The sequence below is a fragment of the Clinocottus analis genome, unplaced genomic scaffold, assembly GCF_023055335.1.
Source record: "Clinocottus analis isolate CAN_PGR_092001 unplaced genomic scaffold, fCliAna1.0.p SCAF_18, whole genome shotgun sequence".
In the NCBI taxonomy this organism is placed as follows: domain Eukaryota; kingdom Metazoa; phylum Chordata; class Actinopteri; order Perciformes; family Cottidae; genus Clinocottus; species Clinocottus analis.
In genome coordinates, this window is record NW_027175909.1 from 255,001 (window position 1) to 273,498 (window position 18,498).

The 18,498-nt window shown below is 44.0% G+C and overlaps 2 protein-coding genes across 4 annotated transcripts in view; both read right to left on the minus strand.

Moving 5' to 3' along the window:
• The window catches only part of stk17a (serine/threonine kinase 17a), a 24,055-nt gene extending 13,296 nt beyond the window's left edge, over positions 1–10,759 (minus strand). The window contains exon 1 of the mRNA XM_068582417.1: positions 10,334–10,759. Coding sequence (XP_068438518.1) covers positions 10,334–10,509 — 176 coding nt within the window. The 5' untranslated portion in view covers positions 10,510–10,759. The remainder of the gene's footprint in view (positions 1–10,333) is intronic.
• A 5,833-nt stretch (positions 10,760–16,592) lies between these two features.
• Positions 16,593–18,498, minus strand: part of LOC137788636 (E3 ubiquitin-protein ligase HECW1) — a 52,152-nt gene continuing 50,246 nt past the window's right edge. For all 3 annotated transcript variants that reach the window (XM_068581587.1, XM_068581585.1, XM_068581586.1), the window contains one exon: positions 16,593–16,836. In XM_068581587.1, the coding sequence (XP_068437688.1) occupies positions 16,725–16,836 (112 nt within the window). In that variant the 3' untranslated portion in view covers positions 16,593–16,724. The remainder of the gene's footprint in view (positions 16,837–18,498) is intronic.

Here is an 18,498-nt window from a genome sequence, read left to right on the forward strand (position 1 = left end):
TTCAGTCATACAGGAGATCCACCATCAAGACGTGCAGTGAGTCCTTCTACCAGTGGCTTATGCAGTCATTTATAAATCCCACGATGCAACGTTCAGCATTTTACAGACATGGTACTTAGTACCTGTACAGCATGGATGTAAAAAGAGAACCGTGTACAGTAATTCAGACCTATGAAAGTTACTCAATGTGGCATTTTAAGCCAAATACGTTTGACCCCATCTAAAATAACCAGGACCTTCCACATCTGTGGGCCCATGGGTCAGGCCCACCACACTTTCCTTTGACCCCAACCCTCAGTCCAGCTTCCCTTTCAGGCCCAATCACAGTACAATCAAGAGGAATAACTCAGATTATTCGGGTATTTGAGCATTTTACCACTTTTAAAACCGTATGATGTAAATGAGGCTCATTGTGCATCTTTACTGGGAAGTTGACTGAGCTCATAAAAACATTATCCGCTGACGTACAGACATCTTTTTCCCAAAGGAACAAAGTTCTTTTGGGGGCCCCATGGTATCATATAACTGACCCAGAAGTTTTGGTTCCACGGTTTGGCCACTTTAGTGTATTTGCTTCAAAGCCGTGTGCTCTCCCTGAGCGGCTTTCAGTACCGCTGTCAAAGCATGTTCGTGCTGATCCGATCCGTGACTCCGACCCGTGGTGCGATCCAAACTGTGAGTCTTATGATCTGTTGCTCTAGTAAACACGCCTTCACAGATCGAAGGGTATTTGGGGTTAATTCTGGGTTCGTACAGACAAGTTTAAAACATTGAGCGGATGTTGTTGGCACCGTTTCCCTGTTCTCTCTCTCCAGTACTACTGCCTGGCCTGACCCAGTTTTATTTCTGGCTGGAAGGTGTTCAGTGCGTGCACATGTGCAGGCCGCCCAGGGGAAATCCTCTGAAATGTAGCTGGTGATTGAGATGACAAGCCCACATTGTGACTTCCCCTCTGGCTATCGTTGGCAGCCAATGCTCCAATAATTAGCAGCAGCACCCTGGCTGAACCGGACCCATCCACAGCCAAGACTCACTCGGACACGCCAGAAACGGCTTCCTATTCTGCTTTTAAAGGAGACTGGGATTAACTGTGTGAACCGAGATGAATGTAGGAGGAAAATATAGAGTATTAGTAAAGAAAAAAAGATGTCAGTTGTCAAGCGACTTGTAAGTTACCAAGTCGTAAGTTACCACCGATTCCTCCTCATAGCCCTAACTATCACAAAAGAAACTATCCTCATGAACTGCAACTTAAGGAATAACATACATATCACACACTGGAGAAACCTTATGATGGAATACATTTCAATGGGAAACCTAACCTCCTCCATCATTTACAACACAATACAACACTGCTCCATCTGGTCGTCCTTCACTATGGGTTTACAAACATGACATCACTCATTCTATTAATATTCACATTTGTCTTTTTTTTTAGCCTGAAACCCAATTGAATCCCATGTACACACACACACACACATACAAGTCAGCCATCATCTATACGTTGTGCCTTTTTAAAGATAATAAGTGAGGACCGGCCTAAATGTCCTCACTTTGCATTTTGGTCCTCACTCCAAAGGTTAAAAACCCATGATGGTCCTCACTTTGATAGCAGTGCAAACACACACACACACACACACATACGCACACACACACACACACACACACACACACACACACACACACACGATGTCTTGTTGGTTTGTATCTCACTGTTTTGTTGTCCTCTTGATGTCATGTCCATGTATTGTCTTTTTTTGTGTGCAATAAAATAAAAGAAAAAAAGAAGCAACTTGTAAGACATCATTTTCTGGTTTATCCAGATGCAGAGCCAAAGGCTATCCTTCCCATAAGGTTTCCATATCATTGATCTAACCTTGGAAATATAATAGTACGGGATTGAGTCCCAGCTTCTGGAAAAAGAGTCAGCATTTCAGAACTTTCGGCTTTCTCGTCTTGAAGTCAGTGTTTAAGTGTAATAGTTTTTGGGTGAGATGCCTGAAATGAGGCTTAATAGACTTAAACTATTTAAAAGTTTTGCTCACCCACATTCAATATCAGTAAATATCATAATCATAAATGAAGCTTTTACATGTCTCAAAAAGAAATCCCATGGAACATACGCTCTGCGTCGCCGGGTCATTTTGCCGGTGGCTAAAGTCAGGATTGTTTTGAGCAGAGACACAAATACAGTTCAAACATTAGTTATATTGGGACTAGCCGGCTTATCTAAGATAGAGAATAATTTACATCATTCTTTAATAAACCACAGCTAAGAGCAAGAAGAGAGCCATGAGTTAGGATCTCAATGAAGAAGACTGTGTGGTTGCACAAAGGCCTCGTATCAGGGAGCGCAGCGTGACGAGCAGCTTCATCCTCCGCTGGCCTCATGTGAGAGTCATGAGGCCGAAGCAGCCGGGAGCTACAGATCCAACATGGAGACGTGTTGGATCTGGTTCTGGTGGCAGCGAGCTGCGAGGGCTTTCTACAGCTTCATGGATGGAAAAAGTGCATCGCAAGAGCAAAGATTTTCACAAACATGAATACATTTGCATCAAACTTAATTACATTAAAAAGGTGGACAGCGGATAAAACCAAAAACTGGGGGCGACTCCTCTGGTTGTATAGAAGTCTATGTTTCATGTTTAAAGCTGCATTCTCTCTCCTGACCACCAGGGGGCGACTCCTCTGGTTGTATAGAAGTCTATGCTTCATGTGTTAAAGCTGCATTCTCTCTCCTGACCACCAGGGGGCGACTCCTCTGGTTGTATAGAAGTCTATGCTTCATGTGTTAAAGCTGCATTCTCTCTCCTGACCACCAGGGGGCGACTCCTCTGGTTGTATAGAAGTCTATGCTTCATGTGTTAAAGCTGTATTCTCTCTCCTGACCACCAGGGGGCGACTCCTCTGGTTGTATAGAAGTCTATGCTTCATGTGTTGAAGCTGCATTCTCTCTCCTGACCACCAGGGGGCGACTCCTCTGGTTGTATAGAAGTCTATGCTTCATGTGTTAAAGCTGTATTCTCTCTCCTGACCACCAGGGGGCAACTCATCCGGTTGTATAGAAGTCTATGCTTCATGTGTAAAGCTGCATGCTCTCTCCTGACCACCAGGGGGCGACTCCTCTGGTTGTATAGAAGTCTATGCTTCATGTGTTGAAGCTGCATTCTCTCTCCTGACCACCAGGGGGCGACTCCTCTGGTTGTATAGAAGTCTATATAAGTGACTCTACTTCTCTCTTGATGTATTCCCTCAGTAAACATTGTAAACATGAGTTTATGTCTCAATCTCTAGTTTCAAGTCTTCTATCCAGCATGATGATCATTTAGTACTCTATGACACCTTTTGATTTCTTTGTTATTCATACAGTCGGCCTACAGTAAAGACTACAAGTAAAGATTAACCTTGCCTGTATCTTCTCTTCTTCTACCCGGTAATCCATCAGAAAACAAATCAGTCATATAACATCACTCCCTCATGTTGTTTACTGCATGTCAATCAGATCAAGAGACAGTTTATGGATTCAAACTAAAGTGAGACTGTGAAATTTCTTGACTTTGCCTTTCTGGAACACACCTTTTTAATTATCATGACATTATTCCACCAACGCTGGTAAAAGTGGAGCGGACCTTTCTCAGAATGCTGATGATCATAATGAGAAAAGCGATGGCTGCAGGCGGTATTGGATCTGTGCGCACAGCGGGCTGCCAGCATTCAACACGGAATGTATTCCAACATAATCCCCTGGAAATAGATTTTTCTATCCAACATTTTCCCACAAATCAATGTGCTTACTGATGTGCGGGGACAGCCAGAGGAACATGTACTGACGCCCGTCTGACCCACGGTGCTGGGGCGCTCCCTCTCACAAGCTCTTTGATGCATTTCAATGTTTCACTTGTCATATTTCAGCATCCTTCTCCAGGTTACGTTGGCTCAAAGAGTGTGTGTGTGTGTGTGTGTGTGTGTGTGTGTGTGTGTGTGTGTGTGTGTGGGTTGTGGGCGTGGCCATGTTTGGTTTGGGGGGTCTGGGCCTGCTCTTTAGAAACCATACTGGGCCACCAGAGCCTTTTCTAAAGCAGCCTCAGCACATTTCCAAAGCCAGCAGCCCCATTCACAGACTACACCCTGAAAGAGACGCCTGTGTGTGTGTGTGTGTGTGTGTGTGTGTGTGTGTGTGTGTGTGTGTGCGTGTGTGTGTGTGTGCATGTGTGTGATGGTCACCAACAGTGTGGAGAAGCAGGTTAATGGATGTACTGGTTGTCGGGGCCTGAAGCCGAGCTGCAGCTGAGAGCCTTGCAGTGCTGTGTGTGCACTAACACACTAACGAGATGTGAACACATAGCCCGTGGAGGCAGAGGGCTGCAGCAGGCGCACCAGCTGTTACACATGGCCCAGTTGCAGACAAAGACACGATGCATGCATCAGCCATTTCATCACCACACAGATACTTTAAAAGTGAAAATATTTGTCTGCAAATATAACACCTTCAATAGCTTTTATTGTGAAAGATAATGTGGATCTGATCTCAATTCTTCGTCAACATTTATAAGGGTCGTAAAGTTTGTTGTCTTGGTTCCGGACTATGGAGCCTTCGTGTTGTCGTTTCACAAATATTCAAGCAACTTGAACTCTTCGCCACAACGTGATTGGTTGATGCCTTTATTCTGAAAGCTCCGCTATCATTCACACTGTGTGAGAGAGTATCCATGACAAAAACAACAGATTGTTGAAGTCACTCAGTTCCACTGGCTTTAGACATGTCATCATGCTGAGATATCTTTTAACGAATATTTGTTTTTATTCTGTTGCACCCAATCAGGAGAGAGCGTCCTGTCCCTGATGTCAGACACGGTGTCACACTGTGGCAGGGTGAGCCCCACTGAGTCCTGACAGGACGAGCCGGACCTGTTCTCCATCCCTAGTGGCTTCCTCGTGTCCTGTAGGCCTTCACCAAGCAGCAACCTGCCGGGAGGAGTCGATGCTGAAGTGTCTTACAATGTGCATTCTCTCTCCTGACCACCAGGGGGCGACTCCTCTGGTTGTATAGAAGTCTATGCTTCATGTGTTAAAGCTGCATTCTCTCTCCTGACCACCAGGGGGCGACTCCTCTGGTTGTATAGAAGTCTATGCTTCATGTGTTAAAGCTGCATTCTCTCTCCTGACCACCAGGGGGCGACTCCTCTGGTTGTATAGAAGTCTATGCTTCATGTTTAAAGCTGCATTCTCTCTCCTGACCACCAGGGGGCGACTCCTCTGGTTGTATAGAAGTCTATGCTTCATGTGTTAAAGCTGCGTTCTCTCTCCTGACCACCAGGGGGCAACTCCTCTGGTTGTATAGAAGTCTGTGCTTCATGTGTTAAAGCTGCATTCTCTCTCCTGACCATCAGGGGGCGACTCCTCTGGTTGTATAGAAGTCTATGCTTCATGTGTTAAAGCTGCGTTCTCTCTCCTGACCACCAGGGGGCGACTCCTCTGGTTGTATAGAAGTCTATGCTTCATGTGTTAAAGCTGCATTCTCTCTCCTGACCACCAGGGGGCGACTCCTCTGGTTGTATAGAAGTCTATGCTTCATGTTTAAAGCTGCATTCTCTCTCCTGACCACCAGGGGGCGACTCCTCTGGTTGTATAGAAGTCTATGCTTCATGTGTTAAAGCTGCGTTCTCTCTCCTGACCACCAGGGGGCAACTCCTCTGGTTGTATAGAAGTCTGTGCTTCATGTGTTAAAGCTGCATTCTCTCTCCTGACCATCAGGGGGCGACTCCTCTGGTTGTATAGAAGTCTATGCTTCATGTGTTAAAGCTGCGTTCTCTCTCCTTATCGCTGTCGCTAACAGAGTAGTATCTTTACGTCACTTGTGGTTGCAAAAACAACAACAAAAATGAAAAATGTTTAAGAAAAAGCTGTGATGTGAGTATTAATAATTTAACTCTGACTAGAACAGATCGACATCATCGCACGAGGATAGATATTGTCTTAAATGTTGGATATCCTAATAATGCATGAGTGTTGTCTTTTCCTGGTTGTATCGGAGGACTTACACCAGACTGCTCTCACGTTTTTATAGTTTGCTTTTACCCACATAGTCAATATATGCAAATTACTGATGGTTATTAATCAAATGTATCTTATTATATTGTCACAATATTGATATTAAGGTATATAGTCAAAATATTGTGTGTGGAAATAGACGACCTCCAGATATATTAACACAATATTTTGCATGTTTGTATGTGTTTAATCACCGATCACGATCATCCTCATTTACTGCAGGGTTGTTTTTCATAGCCGAGAGTTGATTCTATCTTTACCTCAAGCATGGAAAGGAATGAGTGAAAATGTAAAATTAAAATGAAATCAATCAGCAAATTTAGCCCAAACCATGACTGTGAGGTCGGCTCCTGGTGTGACACGTTAGTGGCAATCACTAAAGAGCTCTGCTAGCCATATGGGCTAATAAGAGAGTGGCCATTTCTGTCACTAAGACCCCTCATGCAAAAAGCTTTGGGTCTTAACCATATGGAATTCAATGACCGCGTCTCCATTGTCGTAGTCTCTAAAGGAGCTTGGCTGTGGGCCATCTGGGACTCCCACTGCAGAGTCCTGTTGGAGGGTATTACCTTAAACCCCCACCCCCACCTCCACCCTCAGCCTCCTTCAACTCCCAAATGTGGAACGTGTCCAGCTCGTGGGGGTCAAACAGCAACCATATCCCTTTCCTCCTCCGTAGGGTTTCCTCAGCATAACGCTCTCGGTGGCCGTTTCCCAAACAGACGAGGCCGAGCTCCTCTTCATCGCCACTGACTTCAGGACTCAACGTGTGCTTCAGCTTTCCCCCGCGTATGCACGCTCCAGGAGAGGTTCTTTACGGCTGTGAGCCGGGCAGCACCATCCACATAGTCTGGGGAGCTGCCACACACACACACACACACACACAGACTCCACACACACTTTATGAACACACACGCTGCCAGAACGCTGCCGCTGCAGGCAGAACGTTCTGCAGGCTCGTTTCAGGATCCCGTTTTCACCAGGACACAACCTGAGCACGCACAGTTCAGATGCACACAGCAAATGTTATGGAAAAATAAAAACATGATGTTTGTAGTCCAGATAAAAACCACAAACCTGTGTGTGTGTAGGGGGGGGGAGTTAATCTGAATGAATGAATGGAATTCCAGCGCAGAGTTCAAGACTCAACCGGGGAACCGGCTGAGTCTGTCAGCTGGAGAGCAGCAGCTGATGTCCGGGTCTCTGAGGGACCCACAGGCCCAGGCTCAAAGGTCCAGGAAACCAAACCCTGACAGCTGCTCTGCTGGTGTTTTGCATCGCGTTGAGGGAGGACATCTTAGTCTGAATAATAATTTAAAGTTCAGTAAAGTATGAGCTAGAACACAAACTATAAACAACATTTTCCTTATCAAGCTAATGAATAACTTCAAAGTATTTAATTACCAAAATATATCAGGTGCCCAAACCTGGCGGCCATGTTTTCAGCTCCCAGAAGCTGGAGTCTGGTTAACGGGGTTTTAAACCTGAGTGTTGAGCCCGTTGTGTCATTCATTTAGAGTCTCGGCTTTTCTACCGGCATCACGATGCTCTCTTGGAAACTTCTGGATGTTTTTGACAATCTCCCACCTTTTAGTCAAAACTATACTGACAGATCTATAATGAAAATAATCATTAGTAGCAGCCGTATACCTTTAGCCTATTGTAGACTTGTGAGCCCTCATTAGGGCTACACTGATACGTGACACTGATACGTGACACTGATACGTGACACTGATGTTGAACTGATACGTTACACTGATACGTGACACTGATACGTTACACTGATACGTTACACTGATACGTTACACTGATACGTGACACCGATACGTGACACTGATGTTGAACTGATACGTTACACTGATACATACACTGATACATACACTGATACATACACTGATACATACACTGATACGTGACACTGATACGTGACACTGATACGTTACACTGATGTTGAACTGATGGCTCAAGCCGCTACAGTGCACAGCTCTCAACTGTTAAACATGACCAACCAGAGTGCTGTCAATAACTGACCATCTGTCTGGACAGCTCCAGAGATAAACACACCTGCATTCATATCATATAGAAATATTATGCAAGAGGGGGAAAAACACCACAGCTGATCCGAGGTCACCTTGGTGCACAAGAAGCTGATCTGCAATCAGACTGGTACTGCAGATTAATGTAACCTTTCATGTTGTTCTGTGGAGGCTAATCTCAGTCACAATGTCAGGTCATGCAAAGCCACACACACACACACACATATGCACACACGCACACGCACACACAGACACATAGACACACACACACACACACACACACACACACACACACACACACACACACACACACACACACACACACACACACGTCTTGGGTATCAAGTGTAAGCTCTTATCTCTGAAGCTGTACCTGAGTCAACACAGGTTATCTTTGTTAAAGTGTTCAGTGTGACTCGGCGCGTCGCTGCTGGAGGTAAAAGCTTGTTCTAATCAACAGGATCGGCCTTGTGACTCCAGATCCCAGATCAGTTCAGCATTTCCTCTGCTCATTAACTTTGAAGAAATCCTGTGAAACGTCAGCTGTTCCAAAGAGTCCAGAAACTATGGGCTGGATTTAACTTCACCAGTGTCAAGGCCAAATCGGCCAATGTGTTTTTCTGATCTGATGACAATATGTTGATTCATAACGTTGTGTTCAGTAACAGATGGAAAACGACGCTCATCCCGCAAACAGCTGCGCATCAAGGTAATCTCCGTCGTACTGATGACGCTTTTACATCAGAACTGAACTCAGCGCCGCAGCGGAGTTCAAAGAGACGATATCTACAAATATAATACGGGTGGATCAAATCAAGCATTCTGATTGGTTGAGAGTCACGGGGTGTACTTTATTCATTCATAAAGTACTGTACAACCTGTTTACAGTTACCAGCGTTCCTTATCAGTGCACACTCAAAATAACAGGTAGATTTAAACATCTCAAGCTTGACAATTACCAAACATGTAGCTGAGGGCTTCTCTTGTGCCTGTACTTGTATAATAATAAAATAACAACACCCTTGAACAGTACATTATCGACGATACAGTACTGCCTCTCGTACCTTATTGCTTGAATATGTTTCAATCAAGGAGGTCGTATCAAATGTAAAACTATTATTCAGCAGACAATCGCTGACAAGAGGCCGTTGAATGGTCCAGAGGTCAGTCGCCACTGTTCTTATCATTACTCTTCGGTTCCAGTGGCGTGGCTGGCAGCGGCTTGGGTCCAGCGCACGGCACCGATTGGCTAACTGTTGGTAACCTTGTGGCGCTCATTGGCTTTTTAAATGAAGGAAGTGCTGTCCCATCGGTGAGTATATGGCTTTAGGAGCCAGCTGTGCTCAGAGACCAGGCTACAAATATAACACATAACAACAACAATGACATATACAACACATATTATTATTATGTTGCTCCTATGACACTTCTTCTCTCAGACGAGTGGAAAGAAAATATATTTTACTACTTTGTCATTTTGCGTGTGTAGATTTCTTCTAAATTCACCAAATGTTCCCCATTGAAATGCCTCATTTGCATATTCAAACACAACATTTTCATGGCATGAGACTTGGTTGCCAGATCCTCAAAATGGTTGCCGGTGGCATTACCATAGACACCCGAACAAACCTCGCTCATCCTCACATTTAGGAGGCACATGTTCAAATCATTGAATGATATTTTAACAGCAGATGGACTCATTATTGAATGGACATTAAAATAGATCACATGTAGTTCAGGTGGTTTGTTCAGATTTCATTCAGTCTCATTTAGACATTTTAGTCATAAATAAATGGAGAAGATGGATTTGTTTAATCTCTTGACAGTATTTTCTGATTTAGGTGATACAAAGACATATCCTAAACTCCCTCTGCAGGAACCTTTGACTCTAATCTGCCAACAAACTGATTTCTGTTCTGGAAATGCATGCAGATATATAATAATAATGATATAACACACAGCTGCTTAAACAGCTGTATGTTATATCATTATTATTATTATTATTATTATTATTATTATTATTATTATTATTATTAAAGAAAATGTGTTGTCTAATTTGCATATCTAAACATTTTTTTAGCTGACCAACAACACTAAACATTCTTAATGCGTATTACCTTGTGAGGTGTATCAATACTATTCATTACCTGTGTCACACGCTAACAGGTTAAAACTAGAATCAATCACAGCTCCGCTTCGGCTTGACTCGCGGCCAGAGGGCACGCCGTGGTGAGAACCAGCCCTACCTTCCCAGCTCCCTGCCGGGGATGAGCGTGTAGTGGTCGGTGAAAGGCTCGCCGCTGATGCTGGTTTGGATCCGGGACAACAAGCCGCCGGCGCCGCGGCTCGGCTCGGCTGCGGGGCGGTGCTGCGCGCGCGTCCGGCTCCTCGGGTCCCCGGCGCGAGGACATTCGGGGATCATGGCGTAGTTTACACGTTAGTCGACTCGTTAATTATAGTTAATACACGTCCAGCAGACAAGTTTCACAACCAGCGGAAGACTAACGGGACAGAACTTTAACGGCACATGCGCGCGACACAACGGCGTCACAGCGTGGCGGCAACACACTTCAAAGCTTCCGCACTGGTCAACTTTCTATGAAATAACGTGGGTGACGAGCTCATGGTGATGCGGCCACGTCCTCTCCTGGCTTCCCGGTGCTCCGCGCTCCTCTGCCCGCTCCGCCGACACGCCGCTCCGCCGCCGCGCCGCCGCGCCTGAGTGACAGGCGGGCTGGCCAATGAGGTGGCGCGTAGTGCTCCGCTGCTTCACATGGGAACACGATGGAGCAAGATGTCACGTTACACTGACAGTCAAAGGATAAGGAGCTGTCCAAACATACGGAATAATGTTCGAATGTGTAAGTGTTGAAATTATAGTATACTTTACATATAGTTGGCAGTGAATAAATGCTCTGTGTGCCTTCACCTGTCATGATGAACACACTCATTATTAAGTGGAACTATACTAGAGAACGGTAAAGTAAGACTGTTAATGCTGCCCAGCTAAAGCACATTCAGAGTGTATATCAATTATTACATCTACAATCAAAAACGACCACAAACAGAAGCACAACGTATTATATAAAGATAAAAACGAGCATGAACATGCTAACCTGCTTGGAAAAGACTCAAATGACATAAAGAGATGACTAAAGAGAGACCATTCCAAGGAGATGTCACAGGGAGCCGTGACAAACACATCTCCCTGACGGCAGAATGCACCACACTGTTGTATTTCTTCTGTATTATATTAACTTTTTTTCTAAACTATAGAATATATAATCTGATTGCCACACTACAAATTATAACAATCCACAATTACATACATGTGTTACCATCATTAAACTGTTCAACACATCACAGGGTTCATCTCTGTTTTAAGTCGTTGGCCCTGCTGAAGACAAATATGAACGTACGAGGTCAGAGGCAGCTGGATTTTACATATTAGTCTTCAGATTACACCTTGAGGATTATGGTTTATTACTACCTGTGTATTATTTTCACATTTCATTTGGTTATGATCACTTTCTACTAATCAAAGCAATAGCTGAGGCCTGGTGACATGTCTGGTGATGTCCGTCTGCCTGACATGAACATCACAACGTGGGGCTGAACAAACAGGTCATTCGGCCATTTGAGATTTATTTAGACAAATACTTTCTCCCAGAAGTAAGAAGAGTGGACGCTCACCTTGAGGGGCGGTCCTGTTCTTTCCTGAGTGAACACTCAATACGACACACGCGACAGCAGCAGGGTAACAAAGTGAAGGTTTTTATTGAGATTCATAACCAGCGGCATGGTGTGGGGGAGCGACAGCACAGCCTGAGTGTTGAGCAACCCGTTCAGATTCAGAACTGTACCTTTGGGCATTATGTACAGATGTGTTTAATCCACACGCACAAAACAGGAAACAAAAAACAATGCGCATGCTTCAGTGTCACCCTCTGTCCAGCAGCCATTCACATGGTCCCTTTGTTAAATTCCCTTTGAAAGTAAATAAGACAAATAAATAGCTTGAGAAGACACAAACACCGTACCTTTGTGTAGACACCACACACTTCTTCACCCTTCCATATGCTTCATTAAATAGTTCTACAACAGCTGCTATCAATGCACTTACATAGAAGTGTTATGGTCCGGTTGGTAACCATTTCTTTTCCAGAATAATGTATTTAACATCATTGACCCAGTAAAAACAAGACTTCCATACACAGTCTTTACATGTTTAACAACTTACATATAAAAATGTACTATTTAGAAGGACGTCACTTGTTGTCATAAGTGTCTGAAACACTGAGTATTTGCTGGGTACATGCAGCTCTGACATCTATGAGAGAGAGAGACATGGGAGATCAGTCCCAGAAAACATTGACAGATCCTCAATGATGAACCCGACGATGTGATCACAGAGTGGTGGAGAGAAGAAAAGAGAAGTATGCCTGGAGAAAGAAACAGACTGAGTGACAGATGACCAGCGAGCTCCGTAGATAATAGAAAAGACGCGTATCAAAACTCAAAGGCTTCAAAAGTGAAGGCAAACTCTCCCCACCGATGCTTCTGATCGTGTCATCAGAAAAACAAACACAAAAAGCCTGCAAACAAAACATTCAAGGAAAGCTTCGGGACTTCCCTTTGCTTATAAATACAATACAGTATAAATAACAGTACAAAATATTGTAGAAAACAAAATGAGAGGGAAGATGCAACATAATCACAGCCATGTCCTCTTAATAATAATAGAGATGCGTGGATAAGGCCTCGTCACTGCCTAGGAGGACTGTAGTACTACTGATCTGACTATACACACTCACACACACACACACACACACACACACACACACACACATATATATATATATATATATATATATATATATATATATATATATATATATATATATATGTATATATATATATATATATATACACATATATATATATATATATGTGTGTGTGTATATATGTATATATACACATACATATGTGTATATATGTATATATACACATATGTATGTGTATATATGTATGTGTATATATATATATATATATATATATATATATATATATATATATATATATATATATAATAAATGAGTGATAAATGATACACACAAATACTTCTGCAAGAATTTAATTTTAGAGTCTTGCCCCATTACCTCATTGTGATTAATTCTGTAGCTCACGAGCAAATAAAGCACCATTCAGGTCTTTGAAATGAAACAGTGACATGTGACCTTTGAGCCAGGGTCAAAGGGTCAGCTGTGGTCAAATTCAGTCAAACATGGCCACGTGTAAGACTCTTCAGAGGTTGCATTTATCTGTTCTATTCACCTAACAAGTCCTATTCAGAGCGCAGGGCCTGGGTCTTTTCCCAGCATGCTTTGGGTTGATGGCCTATAATATTGATTAGCAACAGAGAACAGTTACATGTTTTAACCCTCTGTGATTTAGGCCCTAAATACACTCGGTGCATCACATCTTGTTCATATCTGATGATTCCGTGAAACCACATATAAGTTCAATGACAATGTTAAAATTATTATTATTATATATTTTGTTTTACATCCAATGGCAACATAAAAAAATGTACTTTTGGAAAATGTCAGCGCATGGCAACTACGGTATGGTTAAGGTTGGGGAAAGATTGTCATCATGGCAAATAAACTGCGTTTAACGTGTGGTTACGGTTAGGCCACCAATGAGAGTCAAGGGTGAAATGCTAGTGGTGGCTAATGTAGCCTCTAAGCCTTCTTTCTACTCCTCTGCTCAATGCTGACTCAAGTGACATCACTTGAGGATATATGTCAGATATTAAAATGCTTGTTTGTTTTTCAACAGAGACCCACAAACCCGGAAACAAGTTGGTGCAAAATCAATGTCAAACCCCTCAGTCGTACGAATCATCCAACAGTTACAATCACAAACCTCACAGTCACACCCGGGAGAAGTGAAGATAGTAAATACGGCTTTGAGAGATGAACGCTTTGATACCTTTTCAACATCTGGCTAGAATGTATCGGTATGTTGATCCAGCTCGAATGCTCCCGGGTTGCATGTATACTTGGCTTGTTTGATATCAGAGAGCTGTCGGCCCAAGACGCATGAGGTGGCTACGTGTAAATGGGCTGTTAGAGTCTCCAATGAACCTGACTTGTGTTTGACGTACACAAACACTGGGAGAACATGCAGAGGGTTTTCAAAAAGAACCAAGGCAAACATCTGGAGTCAGGACTTTCCTCTTGTTCGACTCGAGTACCAACGAGTGAGTGCCACTACCCCACAGGCCACACGTGAGGCCCAGTTCCATTACTGGACCAGAGACGGAGACGAGGGGCTGGGAATGCTGACGGCCATCGTCTGAAAGAACATGGTAGACTGTGGAACACATAACGGTCCTAACTATTGCATATATTACACTGGTTTGTCCAAGGGCCCCTGTGCACATCACAGGTATCTACCAGAGGGACCGGATCGGTGCAGGGAGCCGGGCCGTTGATCCCAGGTCCTTGGAGACCGACATGCTGCATTGTTGTTTGAGGTACTGGAGTACCTGCTCCGTGCAAAGGTGGTGAAGGTACACAGTCAGAGAGAGCGAGTTCATCAGTGGAGGACTTGAATGAGAGCACAAGCACCTCTCACTTGAACAGCAGAACTAAAGCCGCTGAAAGCCAAAGCCCTGCTCTGACCAAGAGGATTCATAGATAGTCCCCTTTGCCAGCCGGAGACAGTGTCCATTCTTTGTTGTCAAGGTATCACGGTTTGTCTGGTCCGGCTCGATCGTCCTCGGTCTCCGTGGACGGAGTCCCCAAAGCCCTTGTGTTGGAATCGATGGCTACTTCGATAGAGGAGGCAAGACATCGGCATCTCTGCTTTTTGAAAGCGTAGCAGAGCAAGAGAGCTTGGAGAGACTGTTGGAGTTCTGTGTCAGAAAGAGTGCAGCAAAAGGTCTGCGCTCAGTGGCCGCCCCCACTCTGAACCCAGAGGGAGCCACAGGAGGGAGGGTGCAGGTCCAGGTCTAGGCTTTCCTGGACGACACCCATACTTATTGAGTATCCGAACTGGACAACGTATTGTAAAGGTCTGTGAGTCTGTGCCTACCCATTAAAACTGTTTAAAGGGATTTACCACGCGCGCTACCTGGAATTTCTTTTGATGTACTCTCTAAATTAAACCAAAGGTTCACTGCTCATGAAGTGCTCTTCATTACTCGTTCCCCAGTACCAGTGTGCCAGACCACTCGTAGTTCTAAGCAAAATAAAGACTGTTAGCACTTCTCTTGTATCTCTGCTCCTCAGTGAGGAGAGAAGACATTGACATTGCTTGGAATAGAACAAAAAATAGTGCTATAGTTATCTGAGAGTATAACAAGATAATATATATGGTTGGCTTGAATATTATAGGCATTGCTGTATCCCTCCAGAGGTTCAGCTCCTAAATCATTTTGATAATCCCTTAGAAATCCTCACGATGTTCCTCAGGAATCAGATTCGGGCTCTAATTTCTTTTCCATTAACAAGACTCTTCTCGGAGACATTGAATTATCTTCAAACTTATCTTGTTCTGCTTTTACGTGTGGATGTTTCTGCCAATAAAACATAATGATCCTGACAGCTTGAGTCTATCTTCTCAATCAGGCTGCAAAGTGCATGATTCCTCAACTCAACGTTTGCCATGAACCCAAAGCCAAATGCTAAGTGCACTAGAAAAAGTTATCCATCCTTCTATTTCCTGTTGCTAAGCCTTCTGCAGCTCTGCCTGGAGCCAATAGACAGGATCTACATGATTCAAGCTTTTTTACATTGGTTACAGTTTTAGGTTTGATTGTAATGTTCTTCTGAGCACCCCTGAGACCTTGACATGGCTGGTTTCTGGCACAAAGCTACATCCCGTTTATGAAATTCTTTGTGTGCCAGATCCCAGTCTCAGGCAGGCTCCCTTTGGCCCACCACGTTCCTGATCACAGATATAACGATCCTCGTATGCTCTCCAGAGTAAAGACCAGACATAATTGTTCCTTTGGCTTCAGGGCTACAATAGTTTGCATCCATCCGAGGAGCTTTCTTTAAAATCTGCATTATACTTTGAACCACTTCTTTAAAGCCACATTTATAGATTCTTCTGAACTTGTGCTCTGTTTGTATTATTATTTATGTATTTGTCTCTGTCTATATCTCTAATTCTTTCTGACTATATTTGTTCTGTTTCTCCTTTACAGTATAAGAGCACACTACATTTTTTTAAATAATTCATCACTTAAATCCTCACTGTGAATTCAGATTAGTAGTAGGAATATATCTAAAGATACATTCCAACAAGTTCTTAAGTCTGTGGCGGCCATAGTTTTTGTATTAGACTGTATGTAAAGTTATTATTTTCAGTGCTATTGTGTAGCGTTAGCTTGACTGTAAGTGCTGGGTGCTGTCAGAAAGATCCTCGTAGCTAAGTGAGAGACTCTAACACACAGTACCATAACAGTGACACGTATCCACATGACTAAAAACATTGTCGAGTACAATCTAGGTATCTTTACGACGTATCAAGCCCACGAGAGCTGCTCCTCTCATCCCTGGTCGTGTAGCACAGCCGGTGTCCCACACAGAGAGGGATGCAGTGCTGAGGTCCTTCTTCTGCGGCTCACTCCAGGCCAAACGTGCTGGTTTCCTCCACGGCGATCAGCAGCTTCTCATACAGCATGGTGTACGACGGGTATGGAGGCAGGTCCAGACGGTTGAAACAGGTGTGAGCCCTAGAGAGACACGGGGACACTGTTCAGAGCATGGAGGGTCAAGGCGAGAGGAGGACACCTGAAGCTCACGTCTCATTGTACAAGTCACATCTACTTAGGACACCAACGCAACAAATGTCAGAATATATACAGGATGTATTTATGGAAACAAGTTCCTTCAATACTGTGGTGTAAGCACCTGGAATGAGAACTTTTAATCACATCTGCATATAGTTTTACCTTGTATACACGGAGGCTTTTATTTTCTCCAGACAATTAAAAACAACACTTCACAAAGAGACAATATTTCATGGTGCTTTCAGGCTGAAAGTTAGATGAGAAGATTTAAATCAGGCTTGTGTCTGCATGCTCTATCTAAAAGGTAACGACATCCCTCCACCAGAACCTCCAAAGCTCATGTCATGATGTTTTATCTGAACAAAACCAACCAGCAGTGTTTCTACTGGAACCAGACTTTACTCTTCTCGGCTGTGCACAGTGACTTCCTTGAGTATTGTTTCATGAAGTCGTTTTCACATGGAGACAGTGGTATTGTTTCAACCTGCTTCCAGTGTGTCTCCTCGCTTCAGCCTGCTGCAGACCTCACATCCATGAGGATGGGCTCAATCTTCTTAAAGATGACGGTAACCACTTCTTTATTCATCACTCGCCCTTTGTGTGTACGTTCAACAAAAACCCAACAGTTTAAAACCCTTCATCCACTTCCTGCCCTGCAAGGACTCACAGCGTGTGAAGGTGTCGTGGCTGGAGGTTAAACGGCACCATTCTGGGGAAGATGAATGTGTTTGGGAGGTGATGAAGGAGATGTGACCCACACTGCTTCAGTGGTGTGAGACAGTGTCATGTGGTTTCTGTCATTAAACCTGTCACATGCTATACTACACACTATTCTACTGATCACTGGGTGTAAGCAGGGCTGAGTTTAAGGTACTGGAAAGACAGTCATCCAGCAGTCAGACCTCACCGTCCTCACTGTGCTCTGCTGCACCGCCACAGTGAGCCCATGCATTAGTTGCTAAACAGCGCCCCCTGTGGCCCCAAGTGAGTAATGTCCAGCACCCTAAGATCTACTGACAGTTTGCTAACATTGGCTGACTGCTAACATTAGCTGACTTTAGCCTCAACAAGTTAGTGCCAAAGAAAAGCTGGAGCAGCAAAACCCCTGGATGTTTAGAACAGAGTCGTTTTGTCGTGAGCTTCTTCATCTTGATGTGATTTTGTCTTTCTAAAGTCACATGGATTCACCTGACTCCCCCTCAACGCTAACAACACCCCACACTTGCTGCTGTTAGTAGACCTGCAGTGTAACTGCTGAAGTCAGGCCCTGTTTCTGCTGAGCACGCTGCCGTTCTGACCGCAGTTCACTGAATAAACGTCCTGCTGCAAGGTCAGACCAGCACACCTTGTGATCTCCCATCTACCTGAAATACAAGAATAGCTGCTCTGCTGAGCCCGAGCATCGCCGTGACCCTGCATCACTCGCACACAACCAAAGTGGTCAGCAGATTTATTTATTTCACCAGCCACCTTGAGCTTTTGATTTAAAGCAACGACCCTGACGACCTTTCTGCAGTCCAGACCGCTCCGTTCATGCTGCTGGTCCAAAGGTTCAGGACCAGGACCTGCAGCAACATCCCTTCAGTGGTGCTTAACATTTTGGAA